This window comes from Mastigoproctus giganteus, chromosome 4 (assembly GCF_048544385.1).
Source record: "Mastigoproctus giganteus isolate SK-2022 chromosome 4, ASM4854438v1, whole genome shotgun sequence".
Taxonomy (NCBI): domain Eukaryota; kingdom Metazoa; phylum Arthropoda; class Arachnida; order Uropygi; family Thelyphonidae; genus Mastigoproctus; species Mastigoproctus giganteus.
In genome coordinates this window covers 114,770,472-114,792,062 of record NC_143578.1, presented here as the reverse complement: position 1 = coordinate 114,792,062, position 21,591 = coordinate 114,770,472, and the positions used below count along the sequence as shown (strand labels likewise).

General features: G+C 37.5%; 1 protein-coding gene across 1 annotated transcript in view; it reads right to left on the bottom strand.

Annotated features, from left to right (window-relative positions):
- Positions 1-12,362: 12,362 nt before the first annotated feature.
- LOC150087003 (uncharacterized) overlaps positions 12,363-21,591 on the bottom strand; it is a 293,648-nt gene continuing 284,419 nt past the window's right edge. Inside the window, exon 8 of the mRNA XM_090371738.1 lies at positions 12,363-13,310. Within this exon, the coding sequence (XP_090227864.1) occupies positions 13,143-13,310 (168 nt within the window). The 3' untranslated portion in view covers positions 12,363-13,142. The remainder of the gene's footprint in view (positions 13,311-21,591) is intronic.

The window sequence follows — 21,591 nt, the reverse complement described above, 5'->3', positions numbered from 1 at the left end:
CCCTTACGTAAAGGTCCGATCTGGTTTGTCCTTCTATTCCTGGCATTTATATATGTGAAGAATTCTTTATCCCCCCCTCTTTGCTAGTGATTTCTCATAAACTGCCTTTGCCTGTCGAACCTTTTCTGTGGCTCTGTTACACATCACCTTGTAGCTGTTATAGGCTCCAGTACTTTTTATTGCTCTGTAACCTTTCCATGCCACCTTTTTCTGCTCAAGTAATGTGGCAACTTCACTATTCATCCAACTTGGAACCCTTCTCGTGGAGTATTTTTTGAATGGTATATACGCATTCAAGGCATCTGTGATTAATGTTTTAAAAGCGTACCACAGTTCAATTGTATTCATTCTCTGCGCGATATCTATCCCGTTAATAGAGGCCATGTAGTACCTTAAGACATCGTAATCTCCTTTTCTGAAATCAAAACCCATTCCTTTGTCTTTTACTTCTGCTACCTAACAATTAAGATTTACTGTTCAATTAAGAACAATTCAATAAACAATTAAGATTTACTGTTCTTGTATATTTAACAACCCTTGAAGCCTTTTAGGCTCTCTTCCCTGATATTAGCTACCCGCTCACGTGAAACGTCTTTGCCCCCAGAACATTTAGATAATACGTCCAGTTGGGGTAACAGATAAGAACTCTTAAGGTATGTGCAAGAGTTACATTGACCAATATTATCAGATAAACGCATGTCAGTATTACCCACATCCCCTCTAACTAGCAGTTTCCCTGAACCTTTAAGGTATCCTCAATAATACTGGCAAAAACGTTTGCATCACCTTTGTTTAAGTGTATCCCGTCTCTACAAAACAAATTCCTTCTACCTACAAGTGTGGGCCATGCTGATAGAAATTTGCCCCCTGAAGCCTTGCAGATTCCTTCAAGTCTTGAGTTAATCCACAAGGCTCTTAACTTAACTTAACTTCAGGTCTTGAGTTAATCCACAAGGCTCTTAAGGGCAGAATTGCAGACACATAGACATTATGGCCTAGCTCGCGACATTTCCTCAGCATGGTCCTGTATTTTTCCAACAAATCGTCAGATCGTGTACGTTTAATATCATTTGTCCCCACATGAATAATAATATTTTCTTTACCCCCTTTAAAATCTGACAATCTGTCGGTGACATCATCAATAGTTCCTCTCGGCAGATATACCCTGGTTCTGCTCCACCTATCCTTATTACAAAAAATATTCCCCGTTTCCCTGACAATGGAGTCTCCTAATAAAACAATGTCCTTTTTAACCAGAGTAGTTTGCAATTGGATTTTCTGTTTTGAGTCTCGAATCGGGTGTGCATCACTTGGTAGATTGCTGGTGTTTTGAGTCCCTGACGAGCTCCCAGATGCATTATTTTCGAGGGCAAGCACTCGTTTTTTCAGGGACTCAAATTGTTCCATCAGTGCACCAAATTGTAATTTAAGATCGGTGCACTCCTTACATCGATCACAAAGAAAAGAATCCCCAGGTGAAGTAGGATTAGTCACCAGGTCGACCTTGGAAAACATTCCACAGGTTCCACAACGGATTAAATCATTACTCACCCTTAAATCACCATCTGCTATTTCCGTGTGAGTCACGATACCCTGTGACGTGTTTAAGGCAGATATCGTAACTACCATTATAAAATTAAATAAATATCAATGAAAGTAACTTTAAAAAATTATATCTATAATATTATTAAAATCAAACAGTTACAGGAAAACCTCGATTTTAACTGTTTGTAACTGTTATAATAATAACAAAATAATCCAATAATATCTAAATAAATCAAATATTTAAAAGCACTATCCAAAAGTAAACCACTTAACTGAGGAGCCCTGTCTAAGCGCGTCCGCTCACCTCGAATGCCAACGTAGTATCTGATGTACAACATAGTACAATGGGTATGCAAGCATCAAAACTGGACCTTGAGCGATTGGAAGGTCAGATGGTCCGATGAATCACATTTCCCGTTGCTCCACGTGGACGGCCGAGTATGTGTGCGTCGGGTACTTGGGGACCTGATGGCGCCTGGATGGATGGTGGGATGAAAACAAGCCGGTGCCATGCTTCGGGCGATGTTCTGCTGGGATACCTTGGGTTCAGTCGTCCGCGTGACGGGCACTCTGACGTCTACCACCTCCTAAACATCATTGCGGACCAGGTACAACCTTTCATGGCAAAAGTCTTCCCTTGTGGTGGTACCGTCTTTCAGCAGGATAATGCACCATGCAACACTGCCCTGACTGTTCGAAACTTGTTCGGGGTACATGAGGAAGATGCCCAATTATTGCCCTGGCCTCCAAATTTCCCAGACATCACTCCCATCGAGCATCAGTGGTTTGTCTTGGAACAGCAACTATGATCTGAGGCATCTCAACCAGGGATCTTACGGCACTTAAATGATCTGCTCTGACGTTTTGGTACCAGATTTTTTTTTACCACAAGATATTTAGAAATCTTGTAGCATTCATGTCTTGCCAGATACAAGCTGTTTTGGCTGCACACAGAGGACCAACATAGGTAGGAGGTCATAATGTTTTGGCTCATCAGTGTAAAGTCTAGAAGGAAAGGAATTCAGATCGATCCACTTGATATCGATGGTTCGACTGCTGATGATCCTGCTCAGATATAATCTGAAGGAGTATTTTGCATCTACATTCACATGAGGAGTTATTAAGGGAGGAAAATGCCAGAAGTTTATTAAACTGTAAGAGCGCTTAATGATTTTGTAATAACTGAGAGCAAAGTAGAATTGAAATCATTGAAAATCTGATTAAGGTGTATAAGGCCTTGAATGGGTTGAGCATGCTTAATTCTTATGGAATTCTTACGCTTGCTTATATTACAAACCTGGGGGGGGAGGCATAAATTCAAATGGAGAAAAGACAGTTGTAGAATAGATGTACAGAAATTTACTTTTAGCCAGTGGGTGGTTAATTGCTGGAACAAACAACCATGTGTCAATGAAGTTATTATTATTATTACTACTAGCCATATAGTGCAAGGAAGCCCAAGGATTATGCTGCACCAGCCAAAAAAATTTCCGAGTTACCCAGAGAGAGAGAGAGAAGTAGAAGGGAATCACCAAGAAACAGAAGAATGGTGATATCCAGCTCAGGACCCTGTGTGTGCCAAGCCCATCCTCACCAGATGATAGCCCCTGGGTTAAGTTGATAGCTTAAATAAATTCAAAGAGGAACTAGACAAACTTTTAGAAGGAATGGATGTGTGAAAAATTTTTTTTTTGGCTGATGCTACATAAGCTTATACGCTTGATTTCTTGCATCACATGCCTCCATCATTACTATTACTACAACTCACTGATCTCGATCAATATTATTTCGAACTTACTATGCGTTTGAGGTTTAGGCAACAGGAGCATATAATGTTAAATTATGCAATTCATTTTTGCTCTGGATCACTTAAATCACACTTATAAATAACAGAAAATTTTATAATATTACAAAGTATTACACTTCCCCACCTGGCTAGTTCATAATGCCTCACGGCTGGCACAATTTTCTGAAAAAACTTATTATTAGTAGTAGTAGCCATATGGTGCAAGGAAGCCCGAGGCTTATGATGGACCAGCCAAAAAAATTCCCAAGTTATCCAGAAAGAGAGAGAGAGAGAGAGAGAGAGAGAGGGGGGGGGGCGAATCACAAAGAAAGAGAAGAATAATATCCAGCTCAGGACCCTGGGTATGCCAAGCCCATACCCACCAGATGTGAGCCCCTGGGGTTAGTGTAATATACATACGTGAATAGTTTCTTACAAACCAACTTATATCTCGATCCTTTTTTTTGGATATCACTGAACAATGATTTTATATAGCTTGAGGCTTTTGTCTTAGACTCAACTCTATGTAGTTCACCATTTTGCATCTCACTTATTGCAGATGCAGTTACCTGATTGTCCTTTGGTATTCAGGTATTTAATTGGCTATACAGCCACCAGCTAAGAACCACAAATGGAAAAACACAGATTATAAAGAATTCCTCCATTCTATTTAGTGTTAAGATGCTTTCATAGTCATCTGACAAAGTCAGAACCAACCTATCTACAGACTGACTGACCTCATCACTGACTGATCAACTGGCAATTGGTGTGATTACCTGATATTATGAATCCCTGAATATAATCTGAGTTAAGCAGGTAATTAGTATTAGCATTAGTAGAGGCATATGATTCAAGAAAGCAAGATTATGCAGCATCAGCAAAAAAAAAAAAAAAAAAAAAAACCACTCCCATTTTACCCCTCCGTTCGTTCCAAATGCTTGTCCAGCTCAGCCTGTAAAGTCAATAACACCCCATTTTACCTCAGATAAGGAAGTTTATTTCAAATATTTGTTGGAGATTTCTAACCCGGTGCTATACATAAATATTTATCTTCAGACCATAATGTTTGTTGTTGAATTAACAATAGTCCATCACGATTGTTGACAGGTTCCACAATTTCATCTGAATGTTCCTGTTCACTATCATCATTCATCCCCAAGAAATCTTCACTCACTTTTATGTTGTAGAATTTATACAAAAGTTAATTTATCAAATACCATAACCCAGTGGTTTTCAACTGGGGTGTTATGGCACACTGGGGTGCTGCAACAACATTCTTGGGGTGTTGTGTAATTTGGGTTTAAGTTAATTAAAGTTATTATTTTTTGAAATTTATATACTGTATTTATTTAGTAAAAAAGGCCTACGTGCTCTGGATTCATTACGAAAACTTTTTTATTTTTGTTGCTCAGAGCAAAACTGTAAATACAACTAATGAGCTTTCGGCTGGGAGGCAGCCTTCTTCAGATTGAATACATGAATGGCAGTTGGAATAGAGATGTGCACTGCCAGGATGGTGCGTGAGGCGCGTGGTTAATTGTTTGATGCTTGTGGCTGTGACATATCGTGGTGACGTGGCCAGCGTTTGTCTATGGATAGAATTACTGCCTCTGTGATGGGGTAAACTTGGCAACCACTGTTCCTGTTCAAGGAGGCATCCGAGCATTTTATATTTAACGATTCCAACCAGGTGCGCTTTAGGTAATGGTGGGACCTGTCCAGACATGCTCGGCGATAGCTGTGTTCTATATCTGCCAAGCGGATCGCCCTTTTATGTTCTGAGACGTTTCTCGAGTCGACGTCCAGTCTCTCCAAAGTAGCAGCTGGTGCAGTCACGGCAAGAGATGCGGTAGACCAAACCACTCTGTAGAAGAGTGGGGACGGGTGTTTTTACGTTGGAGATAAGAGAACGCAGTTTCTTGCCTGGGAGTTGGATGCACTTTATCCCATATGATTTTAGAATTCTACCGATCTGTTGTGACAGGTTGGCAAAGGTCTACGACCTGTAGACCTTCTCGTAAGGTCTACTTTGACCTTACGAGGTCTACTTTGGCCTCGTAAGGTCAAAGTAGACCTTACGAGGTGTGGCTATCCCATCGACGTCCTTGACAGGTGTGATCTACAGGCACGCGACAACCAACAGCAACGCCAACAGGGACGAGTCATCCACGAGGGCATTTATCCCATACTACCCCAACCTGTCACAACAGATCGGTAGAATTCTAAAATCATATGGGATAAAGTGCATCCAACTCCCAGGCAAGAAACTGCGTTCTCTTATCTCCAACGTAAAAACACCCGTTCCCACTCTTCTACAGAGCGGTTTGGTCTACCGCATCTCTTACCGTGACTGCACCAGCTGCTACTTTGGAAAGACTGGACGTCGAATCGAGAAACGTCTCTCAGAACATAAAAGGGCAATCCGCTTGGCAGATATAGAACACTCAGCTATCGCCGAGCATGTCTGGACAACCCGCCACGACATCGACCCACACCGCGATGTCGTGGTTGTGGACAGGTCCCACCATTACCTAAAGCGCACCTGGTTGGAATCGTTAAATATAAAATGCTCGGATGCCTCCTTGAACAAGAACAGTGGTTGCCAAGTTAACCCCATCACAGAGGCAGTAATTCTATCCATAGACAAACGCTGGCCACGTCACCACGATATGTCACAGCCACAAGCATCAAACAATTAACCACGTGCCTCACGCACCATCCTGGCAGTGCACATCTCTATTCCAACTGCCATTCATGTATTCAATCTGAAGGCTGCCTCCCAGCCGAAAGCTCATTAGTTGTATTTACAGTTTTGCTCTGAGCAACAAAAATAAAAAAGTTTTCGTACTGTATTTATTTCATTATAAAAAGGGGTACAATATCCATTGTATTGTATCTCTTTAATTTTGTGATCTATAATCGACTTTTATTTAGTACCTCTATATAAAGGTAACTGCCAGCCCGCACTGGACCAGCGTGGCAGATTATGGTCCATTTCCCTCAGCATGAATTGTTGAGGAGGCTTCCACCCTGCAGTGGGTTGATAATGGCTGCACTTTTACTTTTTTTTTTTTTTTTATAAAGGTAAAAGTATTATATAGGTATATATATATATATTAAAAGGTCGAAAACCACTGTTAGGTATTTCTTTTGGCCTAGGGGTGCCGTAAACCGAGAAAGTTTGGGAACCTCTGCCATAACCATATTTTCACTATTTTCTTCTGCACACATCCTTGTAGATATGATTTATGTATTATAAATCATTTCGTTTCATATTAATGTACATATAAAATGTCTTTGTTTTATATGTACATTAATTCTTCTCTTTCTTGGTGATTCCCTTCTACTTTTGACTCTCTCTCTCTTTCTCTCTCACGGTAACTCAGGAACTTTTTTTTTTCTGGTGCAGCTTATGCTTCAGGCTTCCTTGCACCATATGGCTATTAATAATAATAATCATCATCTAATTCTCTAGGTAACTGATGAACCATCATATTTACGTTAACTGATATTTATTACTTGCCCAATGATCCCATATTGTCTGTGTTCATAACGTAAACAACGAATTTGCACAAAGGGTAATTGTGTTGATTTTATACGCTCAGTTACAACATCCAGTAGAGGCAAATCAGCAGGATATATAAATCCATTTGATGTGGCCATAGTTGGTATCTGTCCCTCTTTTAATGAAGTATTACACATCACGAAAGTAGTCAGTTCTTGTAAAGGAAATTCATTTTGAAGTAATTCATACGAATTTGTTGGAAATGGCTTCAAATCTAACTGAAACCATAAACGATCCCAAACATTATGACTAAATCCAATTGATTTTTTGTACACTAGTTTTTCAAACTCACTGTCAGCTCATGTAATCACTATAGGGATGTAATCAGGAATCTCATTATTAGCCATTTCTACTTTTGCTATTTTATGTGCACTATATTCCTTCATTTGTTCTGCTGGAGTTTTAGATTCCTTATAAGTATCAGGCATAGTAGAACTCTGGTTGAATTTCATTATGATTCGGAATAGTTTGAATTTCTGATTTCCTTTTTTTCCGTTCATGATATTCCTTCATTATTTCAGCTCAAGTTTTTTTGGGTGCACTTTGAGTAGTTCCAAGCATAATGAAACACTTGTTGAATTTCATCTGGATTCACATTTCTGTCCAATTTCCTTTTCTTTCTTTCATGATATTCCTTCAACTTTTGAGCTTGAGTTTTCTTGTGGGCAGTTTCAGAAGTTCCAGGCACAGCAAAACACTGTTGTTCAATTTCATCTGGATTCACATTTCTGTCCAACATCCCTTTCTTTCATATTCCTTTGAACACTGGGCTGTAGATTTTGGCAAAGTTACTTGCGTAATAATCATTATGCTATATAACCTTATAACGTAACGGTAATTGCTCAACTGTGCTTGTGGTGTTATTGCACTTGTTGCGTACAATTCAGTTTTCTTGGGCACACATTTTACTTGTTGCATGCAGTGGTGCAACAAGTACAATGCATGTGCCCAAGAAAAGGCGTTTTTAAAGTCAAGTACAATGCATGCATACTGGGTTTCGTGACGATTTTATATAACGATTTCTAGGTAATGCAACACTTTTTTCCAAATAACGGCAGTAATGACATTTTTAATGTCAAAAAAATTCAGTGCTCTTCAATATTACAGTAGACTTTCTGAATAACCGCACTTTCGGGGATTCAAGGTGCCATTATTCAATTTTTCCGTTATCTATAAAGTTTTATTTATAATGCGAAAATAATGTGACCAAATAAGAAATAGGGATTAAGAATGCAATTTTATTAAATGCACATAAGAAACAAAGATATTGATGATCCAATGCTATATTATGCCATTAATACACCTCTGCTTATGCCCCATTCTATTTTCTTTATTATATCAAGTTTAGTCCACATGGATAGCACAATGGTATTGTCGCCATCCTTCCCACACCGTGTGGAAAAGGCCAGAGAATGAATTGCATTGATGACGTGAGCAACTTTTATAGACTTTTTTTGACTCCTTGGATGAGTTACTGGGTCTTGGGCATAGATAATACGGTATTTTCACCAGAAACTGGGGTTTCGTCCAGCAAAATAGGCAAATTGAGCAGAGAACACATGCAATTTACACACAATACATTTGGGTATATTAATTAACATTCTGGGTGACCCTAATGTAATAGTGTGGATTATAACAAGTTTGTCACTAAGCTTTAGTGTTGTTCTTCTTTTCTTCGCTGTATGAGGTTTAACTTTGGTAGCCATAGTTAAGGGTTTTTAATTTAAAATAAATGTAAAACAGTGGTATAATCCGTGATATCAGCACAGAATTAATTCACTTTGAAAATGGCAAACATAAATAAATACAGTAATCACATGACCTGCCGTGTTCTTTTTTCCACACTGAAATATCTGCACTGTATATATACATCCGATCTCAATGTGCCATTATTTTAACAGTATCCTGTATTTTACAAACAACTTATTTTATTTTAAATTTATTCCTTATTTTTTAATCCTTATTAAGGAGAAAATGGCTGAATTGCCAGAAAACTGGAAATACTATAAAACAGGTCCAATTTACGACAAGGAGAAACTTTGGTCTGTTTATTGTCCCAAAAGTTACTTTTCGTGCTAGTTTTCTGTAGCTGTTTATTGGACCAGTTTCTTTTAACCATGGCAGTAAAATGCCACTCTTGTGCTCCATTTCTCCCACCTCGTGTTATTATGGAAAAGAGAACTTCCACTGCAGGATTCTAAATTAATTGAAATTAGCTGATATGTTGTTTTTAAAACTTCTCTTTAGGAATCGTCATTTCTTTGATGGTCTTGACAGAGAGTCACTTCTAGCTGCACACAGCTCAGTAGCACCACTCAGCAATGCTATTTTCAATCAGTTGTTTTACAAGTGGCATTTGAAAAAGTTCATGGCCTGAGTACGATGGATTTATTTAAGAAGTCCAATACCATGTTACTTTTGTACTTAGGCCCCTTTGGAGTCAATACACTTTTGCCAATGCTGCAATGCATAGATTTGAGCTGTAAAGAAAATTTTCATTTCAGTCTCCAAGAATGAATCCACAGCAGCAATGACATCACTATTGGTGGGAAAATGTATGCGAGATAAATGTTTTTTTCAAATTAGGAAATAAGTGGTGCTAGATTTGGTGAATTGGAGGATCGGCCAACATTTCAAAACTGTATTCATGCAGTGCATTGTCCTGGTGGAACAAGACTCCTGTGTTGAGTTTTCCTTGGGGTTTGTCTGATCTTTTCATGCAAAACTGGCTTTCTTTGGAGGGGAAGATCTGTGTTTCTACTATTTGGACTGCTCCTTTGTCTCTGACTGAAAGTGATGGACCCACATCTCTTTCATGTTCACAAACCATGCAAAGAAATTTGCTAGAACTGCTTAAAAATAATGCAAATATTCACATTGACAACTCTCTTATGCATTTTTTATCTGCTATCAACTTTTGGACCCATTATGTCAACACCTTTTTTTTTCATAGTGAGAACCTCTGTTATTATGTGGTGCACGTTTGCATGAGATGCCCAAAAGATGCAATGTACTGAATTGTCACCTGTCGATCACTCATCACCAGATCATGAACATTGCACAACTTCTGAAGTGACATACTCATATCTTCACAGCTTGGATTATATTCCAGGCTCTTTTTCCCTGCCCTCGTTTAAATTCTGCTTCCCACTTCTTAACTATGGGGAAGGATGCTCCTTCCTCCTCCATTGTTGGTGTTAGTCCCTTTTTTTCCCAAATATTGGATGACTGAAAATCTTGTGGGGCCTCAGTATGAAAGGATGGTAGATGCCCAAAAGATGCAATGTACTGAACTGTCATCTGTCGATCACTCATCACCAGATCATGAACATTGCACAACTTCTGAAGTGACATACTCATATCTTCCACAGCTTGGATTATATTCCAGGCTCTTTTTCCCTGCCCTCGTTTAAATTCTGCTGCCCACTTCTTAACTATGGGAAAGGATGCTCCTTCCTCCTCCATTGTTGGTGTTAGTCCCTTTTTTTCCCAAATATTGGATGACTGAAAATCTTGTGGGGCCTCAGTATGAAAGGATAGTAGTGGTATTTGTTCAAAATTTCTGTATTTAATGTATAACACTTCAAATAATAACTCACCAAGTTTCAGGCAGTGTCAATAATGACTATTTTTTTAATTACAGGTATTGAAGTCAAGGAAGTTGTACAAATGAGGAAAGATGGCCAAAATCAGTCACTGCACAGTCATCCAATATTTGTAAAAAAAAGAGCCTGATGCCAAAGGCAATTATTGACGATATGGTTACAATGGGGAGGGTGCTTCTTCCATTTCCAAGGTTTAATAAGTAGGCAGTAAAACTTAAATGAAGATGACCCACACTGTGGAAGACTTGCATCCAACACTCCTGAAGTTGTTGACAATGTGCATGATTTGACGTCGATCACCAAATCATGCACATTGTCAAGACACATTGTCGATCACCGAGTGACAATTTGTTGCCAAAGACGTTGGGAAACTACCAGCATCTTTGGCATCTCATCTGAATGTGTGTACTACATAATAACAGAGGTTCTCACTATGAAAAAGGTCTCAATATGATGGGTCCCAAAATTGTTGACAAGAGATCGAAAATACACAAGGGTTGTGCATTTTTGATCGCACAACTCTTGCAAAAATGCATTGCAAGGGTTGTGACTGTGGACGAGATGTGGGTCCCCCAAAGAGAACCAAGTTGATTCCTCCTGCTGGCAAAGATGTGTGTGGCATCGGTTTTTTGGAATGCTGATGGAGTGTTGCTAGTGCTCTGGAGAAAGACCAGACAGCCATAGGAGCATATTACCCAGCCTTTGTTAGGCGTTTGCATAAAAATGCCAAATTAATTATGTTCCACCAGGAAAATGTGCCTGCTCATAAGTCTTTCCCATGGATGCACTGCATGAGTGCAACTTTGAAATGTTGGACCATTCTCCATATTCACTATATCTAGCACCATCAGGCTTTCATCTATTTCCTAATTTGAAAAAAATACCTGGCTGGCATCCATTTTCCCTTCTGACAGTGATGTCATTGCAGCCAAAACGTGTCACCAGACTCATCAAATAAAACTTTAAAACTCAGGCTACAAACCTTTTGAACGCCCTTTGTACTCTATGCAGAATTTAAAAAACCAGAAATTAAAAAGTAATTTTAGCATCCGTTAGGTCCCACATGAGAGTATGTTGTTATTGTTATTTGGTTTTTAGGAGCATTAGCAACTATGGCTATATTGCTCCGGGAATATGCGGTGGTCATTCCCTGACCTTTCCGCATCCTCCGTATTTGGTGGTGACGGGCTCGAACCCCGGTCTAATCAAGAAGCGTGTGCTACGCACTGCTGCTCCTTCCCACCTGGCTACAGAGGCGCCAACATGAGAGTATGACTGCTGGGTTAAGTACACCCCAAAATAGTACATATATCAACAAAAGCATTTTGGAATTTTCCTTAATTTATAAAAAGTTATAAAGTACATATGGATTATCTACACCCATTCTTAACCTCAGAACTAATTTCTTGCTAATTTTCTTAACAGGCCAGTTAAACCACACAATATTAAAATCCTCATACTAGAGAAGTTACATGTAAATATAAAAATTTAGTTTCCAACACATAACACAGTTTTTTTAGTAGTTAAATGAAATAAAGGATAGTTATATTATATCCCATGTAAGAATTTTACTTTAAAATGTTTATTGAAGTGTTTTCATCAGTCTGCATTTAATACACATTTATTGACATTTAAAGATTCTGCTGAACTCTGTCTCCAGTCTCTAGGGATGAGGAACATACATAGCTAAATATCAAACTGTAAAATAAAGAGTAAAATTAAAATGCAAATGAAATATACTGAAATTAAAATGCAAATGAAATATACTGAAATATTCACAAAAGCTTAACACTTTTACATTCTTGTTTCTCTTGAGAAGAGAAACAAGAATGTAAAATTAGTTCTTGGTTCTCTTCTAAAGGGCACTATATTACTAATGAAAGGGAATAGCAATTAGAATGAAAAATAGCTCTACCTGAAAGTTTAAACGAAACATAAAGGTGAAAATAATGTTAAGAACTTATTAAATTTTGTAACTTGGGAGGAAAACAGAAAAAGTGGTGTTAGTTCTCTGTCTTCTAATGGACATAAATAAAATCAGCAAGGGGTGATACAAAATGACAAGATCAAAACTAATTTATATTAAAAGGCTATAAGAGTAAAATTACCTAACTAGATATAAACTGCTATCACTACTGATAATCATATACATCAAGTTCCACTGCCTTTTCATTAGTAATAGTACCCTCTAAAAGACCTCTATAAATTTATTTGTTTATTTAATTTACAAATCAATTTTACACTTCAAAGTCTATTTTTTGTAATTCGATTTTTATGTTTGCTATCCCACCCACTAAACTTTTGTTGTGGTCTTAACAAAACCACAACATATTGTACGCCTTTCAAACTGGAGTTTTTTTTTTTTTTTTTTTAATGGATACAGCTAATGGTATCTAATATACTGGTTAAACTATGTCTGTGTTCCTTATCACTATCCTCTTAAGATAAGTTATCCTTGGGTTAAATGTTTTCAATGTGAAAATTCCATACAATTATTTTATCAAGTTATACATACCTTAGGGCAGGAATTTTTTTGGTATCAGTGGTAAGAAAATATAATTACTTTTTCATAAGTAACTGTATAAATATTCCTGCATATAATATTAGGGTCAAATATTCTGTACAAATATTATTATAAATTTTAAAGTCCTGGCATAATGTATGCAATATGATCTAAAATATGGCTCAGTGTTTCTTGAGAACAACCATTTAGTTCATCAACTGCAGCAGTTAAACATAAAAGAGGGCCCAAGGCACATAACGTTGAATCTAGCAATACAGATAAACTTCCTGATACAGCTATTTGGCCCTGAAATAAGAAAATAATAACATAATTATTAAACAAGTGTAACATGTCTGATGTATATATACACAAACCATAAATTATCTACATAAAATTATTTTAAAAATCTGCTTGCTCTCAACTTCATTTGCCAAGGTAGGATACCAAATGTATTTTTTTAAAAAAATGGTTTGTACTAAATGCACTAAATGAATCGTCTGCATCATTTTCAACAGAAAACTCTTCAGTGGTTTCTGATATGAAGTGTACCTGCTAATGCCAAATAATTGGCATAGGAAATGATTTCTTAGCCAATTTTGCATAACTTTTCAATCTGATGCTAATTTAATGAGATATTGGAAATTAAAGATTGATATCACTTCTGGGCTAACAATTTTGTGTAAAATTGTTAGCCCAGAAGTGTAACAAATCTTCAACAAAAGGTTCTGTTCATCTACATTTCTTGGTGTTTTCTCTTGGTGAATTTGAACTCATAAGCAATAATAATGTCACATTTATTAAAGATATTCAACTTCTGTAGAGAAGACGGAACAAAGATACTGCTATATCTCTGGTACAAGTAAACAAACTGAAAAAGAGAAAATAAAAAGCAGACACTTTCCCCAGTTTAATCAATTTTTTTTTTAAAATGTACACTCGAACATGTCTTTGGTGGTCAGTGTAATCATTCCAAACCAAGAACCAGATACATCATAGTTAATCCTACCTTCCTTGGTACTTTTTCTCCATTGATTGTATTATCCTGGTGGAATCTCTCATGCTTTAGACTAATGTTGCCCAGATTTGGTCTGGAAAAAAAAAACAAAAAAAACAGCGAGACTTCAATGGAGCTAGATTGACATTCTACATCCCATTTTTCAATCAACTTGTCCACTATTTCTTTGAAATTTTCACTCTTAATGTTGCCATGGAAGTTATTCACCATAAGGTGAAATGACTGCTATGCATATCGCTCAGCATCAGTCATTTTGTCTTCCAGTTGAAGCCAACATTAGTTAAACTTGTGGACAATCAATATGCTACCTTTCACTACTGCATCAGAAAATTTTGAAAACATTGATTCTATATGCCTGAAGGTGTCACCTTCAGGATCAAATGCTTCAACAAATTGTTTGACCAGTCTAAGTATAACAGAGCAATGGAAGCAAGACTGAAATTAATGTTACTTTTTTACTACAATGTGGCATATGCTAGGCTTTAACTCAATCTTGACAGACCATGCTCTTCTCCTGTAGTGCTGATCTGTGGCCCTGCTATCCCAGAGGCAGAGAAAGCAAGGGAACTTAATGAAACCACCTTGCAATTCAGCACACTTTATTTTCTCTAATGCATGCATGCATGCACCACAGCTTTCAAACTTTTATTTGAACTGTCTATGAAACAAGGACATTCTTCTGGATTGTGACTAATACCAATAAAATCAAAACAACAGCATAAGGACTCAACGGTGTAAAAACATGTATCAGGTGATGTATATTTCTAAATATGGAAGTGTTGCAGCTTGGATTCAGAAAATTCTACTCATTTAAATGAGATGTCGGTAGTTCTACAATGGATTTGGTCAGACAAAATTCACTCACTAGTTCTACATAATTTCAAAATTGTCTAATCATCTAATTCTTGATATTTAGAGAAATGTTGTACTTCCTTGCAAAAGCTTCTCATGAGTGATCTCCATTATCCATTTCTCCAGATTCATCATTCAAATGTGAAGACATCTCTGGAAGGCAGATTGGGAACTGGCAGGTTTCACTGTGTGGAACCAGAGCAATAGAGGATGGTATGTTGGGATACACTAAAGATTTTGATTTTCAGGCTTTTTAAATTTTGATATATCCACCATACAAAAGTAGTATCCATTATGATGGTCTCTCTCCATATTCAAAGAATAGTAAAAGGCATACTCTGTTGTAAGATCATGCCATGGTGGAAGACAGTGTGATGAAGCTTGTGCACTTACAACAAGTTATCATCATTCTTCTCTTTCTTGGTGATTTTCTTCTCTCTCTCTCTCTCTCTCTCTCTCTCTCTCTCTCTCAGGGTAACTCAGAATTTTTTTTATTTTTTTTTTTTGCCTGGTGCAGCAAAAGCCTCAGGCTTCCTTGCACCATATGCTAATAATAATAATAATAATGATAATGAAAGTCTCACAAAGTCTTTAAGACAGTGATTTCCAAACTGGGAGGCACGGACTAGTGCAAAAGGAGGCGAGAAAAGTTTAACAGAAATGTAATTTTCATAACATAAAATATATAAATAAAAAAATATATACATATAAATAAACTTTCATAACATATTTTTTAAAGCATTTACTGCCACCTATCTTACTCTAACTTCGATATAAACATGAGATAAACATTTATTTGGAAAAAAAAATATTATATTTTGCTGAAATGGATTGATTAATTATGATTGATATGATATAATGTAATATATATAATTTAGTGCGTACTATGTATGACATATATAGATAGATTGCATAGTATAGCATTAGCTGCATGGTTGAAAATATGGTTTCAGCCGTGTGCGATTGTGTTTTTTATTGTTTTTGGCGTGATTACTTACTGATAATAACAATCGTTAGTAATTTAGAACGTGTAGTTCTAAATTATATTAGTAATTTAGAACTACAGATGCTTATTATTTCATGTAGTATTAATAATTATTGTATTAACATATTAAAAATAAGATATTGCGCAATTATATATGCTTTACTTCAAGGGAGGCACCTGGAAAATTTTACAGGTCAAGGGAGGCGTGGGCTCAGAAAGTTTGAGAACCGCTGATTTAAGGCATTTGTAAAGAGGTTTGCCGTATACCACCTTTATTTGAAAATGTATCCGTATCACATGCAGTGTGTGCAAGCTCTGCAACAGTGAGATCATATATCCTATTTAGCCTTCACAACATTTATGTGTGAAAAGTTAGAGGTATATGAAAACTTTCTCGATAGATGGGCATTTACTGATGAGGCCACATTTAATGTCTGGAAGGCTCAACACAATGCAATCGTTTGGACCACAGATAACTCTCATGCTTCCTTCAAGTTGGAAAGGGCAAGTCCTAAAGTTAATATGTGGTATGCGGTTAAATGCAATAAGATGTTCAATAAGATGTTCGGGCCTTTTTCTTTGCCAAGCAGACAATTTGCTGGGCCTTCTTACTTGGATATGACTGAACTATTTTTCATCCCATAGTTGCAAGACAATGATGGAATGAACAAGGTCATTTCCCAGTAGGATGGTGCACCTCAGCACCAGTCTATTGAAGTGCAAAACTTCCTTAATCAAACATTTTATGAAAACTGGTGTGGTCATGAAGGAACTATTGCTTGGTCCCAAATTCACCTGACTTTTTCGTGTGGGGTTACATTAAGAATCTTGTATATGCTAAACTTCTGAGGGATGGCAATGACCTGAAAAGGATGATCACTGCTGCATTTGAATCAATCTCACCACAAATGTTGGATAACACCTGGAAAACTCTGACTGTCTGATATTGCATAGGCTGTATAAACCAAGGAGGCCATAATGAGATCTAATGAAAACTTCAGTTTCAGCTTTGTTCAAAGTTTGAATAAAATATATGAAGTATTCGTTTTATTCTTTTTTAATTTTAAAATCACTCTGGATCTCTCTGGGTTTCCTGAATATTTATAATCATCAACATGCATTTTTGTTCTATGTAACTTGTATCACTGGTTATCCATTTTGGTCTACACTATGAACAATATCTCTTAGTTGGTATGGAAAGCTTGATGGTTTCTACAATTAATTCCCCGAATGCTTCCCATTTACAATTTAAAAATGGTCTTAAAACCAATGTAGTTACCTTTATGAAAGCAAAATCCTTTCCTTGACAGTAGTTACATCTTTAAGTAAATCCCAAATCAAAATGCTGTGATCACTACCACCTGGTAATTCTTTTATCTGCAAATTCTTAATGCATGAAGAGTCACTACTGATAATCAGATCAAGACTACTGCTTTCCCAAATTGCCTTTCTAACATGCTGGTGCAGAAAGCAATCAACTAATAAATCAAAACGTTTTTGCTACTGCGTGAGTGACCAGCTCACGAGTTCCAGTCAGTTTCTAGTCTCCCATTATAAGACATTATGATTTTCTTGCCCACTCTATTTATATGTATAGCTCTTCATTCTAATCACAGTCATTTGGCTTATAACATAACCTTAATATTATTTTGAGATTTTTGTTTTTCTAGCACTTATGTCACACCAAACTGACTCAACATTACACCAGCCACCTGTGTCAACTGGGTGCACTGCTTTAGTGTTTATATGCTTCTTAACCAAGTTCATAGCCACTTTCTGCTCTTCTGTCCTTTCTGTAAATTTTCCATTCTCCATATTCAAATTCCCACCCCATATGTCTGACATTGCTTTTATGAAATTCCTGCAATTTCTACATTTGATGACTTAAGCAATACTTCAACATTCTCAAATTTATTTATTATACTGCTAGCATTGGCATACAAGCAAGTATATGTGCATCTATTTTTGATCCTAGTGACAATAACACATCCCATGCAGGCCTTACAAGTTTTTCACATTGTTTTTCTCACCCTGTAAAAATAGCCTCTATCAACAAGCACAGATCATGCTGAGAAAATTTATACCACACAAGCCTTACAGTTTATCCAGGATCAAATTGATTGATAGGGTTCTAATCATATGTTCCCTCCTGTTTAATCCTAACCTGTAACTTTTTTTTCTGAACATTGCCCTAACCCTGCTAAGTAAATCCTCAAATCTCCTATCCTTAATACTCTCAGTGTCAATGTGTACAATATCGTTTTTTCAAGCATTCAAAGACTATCATCATTCAAATGTTTAAGAAACAAGAAATCTGAGAATAGATAAAACTGTGGCTGAAAATAAAAATTTTACCAAGTGGAGCTGTTGCCAAATGATGGTACAGTTAACCTCTGCAGAAACACCACAAGGAATCAATGCTGCACTGTGAAACACTCTGAAGATATTGAACTACAGGAGTAAAGACCTCGAATGCCACTCATCTTTGGTATATATGGGAAAATACAGTTTCCAGGCATGTAGAGGATGGAACAGTAAGTCGTACTCTGATATTGCTGATTTATGCTTTTCATCACTGATGGAGGGAGCCATCCTCTTGTGTACCGACAGTACAGGCTGCTGGAGAAAGAGTAATAGCATGGAGATGTTTTTATGTTAAATTCTTGGTTACTTAAACCCAGTGGAATGCACCTTAAATATGAAACATACATTCATGAGCCAAAACCTTATGATCATGCATCTTCATGAGTGTTCGCATCCCATAGGGGTGACATCACAGACTGGAGAAGCATGGGTAGTGCCTCTCAGTTCATCAGTACACTGCAATGCCCATGCAATAAGGAAAGGGAAGGACTTGAAAGAGTTTGACCGAGGAATGATTTAGGGCACTAGGAAGGCAGGGCCAGCATCTCAGCAACCACAGGTATTGCTGGGATCTCTAGCAAAGGTGTAGCAGGAATGGTCCAAAGAGAGACACCCACAACCACCCAAAGTACTGTGATGGGAGACCACCATTGGTTGACAGTTGAAATGAATGGCAATTGTCATGTGCTGTCCAGGAAAACACAGCCACAAACCCCGAGATAATGGCCGAATTACAACCAGGGTGCACAGAGAAATGTTTTTGAGCACATCACCCAGCAAATGCTCTTGCAGATAGGCCTAAGGAGTAGGCAGGCCTATTCAGGTGCTGATGTTGACTGACGATACAAAAAATAATTTTGAAATCGCATACACTTCAGGACAGTTTTGATATTGCTCACATGAAAGACTGCTGTACAAATATGAGCGATCAAGAAATAGAGGAAATAGTTGACTCAGAGTAGAAGCAATAACTTTTCATTAGGTGCGTTAAAATGCAGTACAAATATGAGGTTTCAGTATCACTGATACTTTATATGCATCCCATTTTTCTTCACTTCAACTAGCCCGATCAGTTCATCTGACAGCCATTTAGGTCTAAGCCTTGAACTATCTCTTAGTACAAAATGCCTAGCTTCTACTGAATGCATTTAGAATTTGCTATTAGTAGCATCAAAGGAGGTTCCACTGAATAGAATTTAAAAACAATCTGAAACCATTGTAGTCACAAAAGCAAAAACATTCCCCTTCACTTTTGACAACAGTTATATATCTTTAAAGTAGAGCCCACGTCAATACAGTGTGATCACTGCCCTAATGATTCCTTCATCTGGAGATTCCTAATGCACAAACAGATACTGCTGATAATCAGATTACGAGTATTGCTTTCTTTTGTTGCCTTTATAACACGATGATCTAGAAAAGTCATCCAATAAATCCAAAAAAATTTTTGCTACTATATGAGTGACATCTGGAAATTAAAATCTCCAATTATAAAACATGCCCAAACAAAAGGAGGGAGTATATGATGAAACATTGTCAATCATTTCGGTCCTAGAGAGATTGTGTAAGGCTCATGGGGTAAAATTTTTTTTTTTTTTTTTAGGAGCATTAGCAACTAAGGCCATATTGTTCCGGGATATGCGGTAGTCATTCCCTGACCTTTCCGCATCCTCCATATTTGGTGGTGACGGGCTCGAACCCCGGTCTAATCAAGAAGCATGTGCTACGCACTGCTGCTCCTTCCCACCTGGCTACGGAGGCGCCTACTTCTATTGGAATGAGCAGCAGCCTGGAAAGCAAGGTACTAGGGATTTCAAGAATTCGTGGGAGTCATCATGGAACAAGTATAAAATTTAAACACAATTCAAATATAAAAATCCTCAACACAGCTCATGCAACATAGAATGGGCTGCGTTGAGGTAACTAAGAGTAAGAACAGGTGCATGAATACTATCATGTACCCAATGCTAGGAGTACAGAAAATCAATTTGATGAATTTGAAGTGCTGATCAAGGCATCAAAGGTGGACACTGCTGGGATATCAGAGATGTGGTGTCATATATATAACTAATACAAAATTGGAATTTGGGGAGTACAATGTGTACAAAAAAGATAGGCAGGATAGAAAGGAAGGAGAGATTATGTTCTTACCTAAGAAACACACAAAATGTATGGTAGTGCTTCCAGTTGACATGGGTGGACAGCAGTGGTGTATCCAGGTATCATCGTATGGGAGGATGCGGACCAGATCCTAGTGTAATTGTGAGGGGAGCATGGTGGCAAGGCTTTTGATTTAATTTTTGGTTAGAGGGAGCATATGCTCCTGGTGGACAGTGCAATGTTGAGTAAGTCTGGTGTGACATAAGCACTGGGAAAGCAAAAAATGTTATAAGCCAAATGACTCTGATGACTACAACGAAACAACTGAACAAAGAAACAGAGAGGGTGAGTAAATCAGAATGTTTTATAATGGGGATTTTAATTTCCCAGACATTGACTGGAACTTGTGCGTTGGTCATTAGCACACTAGCAAGACTTTTGTTGATTTATTGGATGACTGTTTTCTACAGCAGCATGTTCGAGAGGCAACCAGACGGAGTAATACTCCTGATTTGATTATCAGCAGTGATTATTCATGCATTAAGAATCTGCAGATAAAGGATGGCAGTGATCACAGTATAATGATGATATGGGATTTACTTAACAATGTAACTGCCATCAGGGGTAAAGGGAAGGGTTTTTGCTTGCTTTTGTAATGGTGACTCCAGTGGTCTCAGACAGTTTTTAAATTTTATACAGTGGAACCAACTGATGATGTTACCAACAGTAAATTCTAAATAGGAAGCACTTAAGGCATTAATATTTGAAGCTACTAGCCTTTTCATACCAACTAAGAAATACTCTTCAAGGTTTAGGCCTAAATGGATGTCAGATGTACTAATGAGATTCATGGCAGAGTAAAAAAAATGCATGGGATGCATATAATTATCAGGTGACACAGAAGATTATGGTAGATATAAGCTGGTCTGTAATCAAGTAACAAAGGAGGTTACCAAGCAAAGACATATTACGAGAAATTTTTGGCAAAGGATGCAAAGAGAAATGGCAAAGACTTCTTTAGTTATGTAAACTCCAGAAGGGGATGAGTCAGATTGGTCCACTTGATATCGATGGTTTGACTGCTGATGATCCTGTTCAGGCAGCTGACAAACTGAATGAGTATTCTGCATCTACATTCACACTTGTGGAGTTACTTAGGGAGGAGAATGCCAGAATTTATCCAACTCTAACAGGAAGCTAAATGATTTTTTAATAAAGTTCTGAGAGGAAATTTGAGGAGAAATCGTTGAAGTTAAACATAAGAAAGGCAC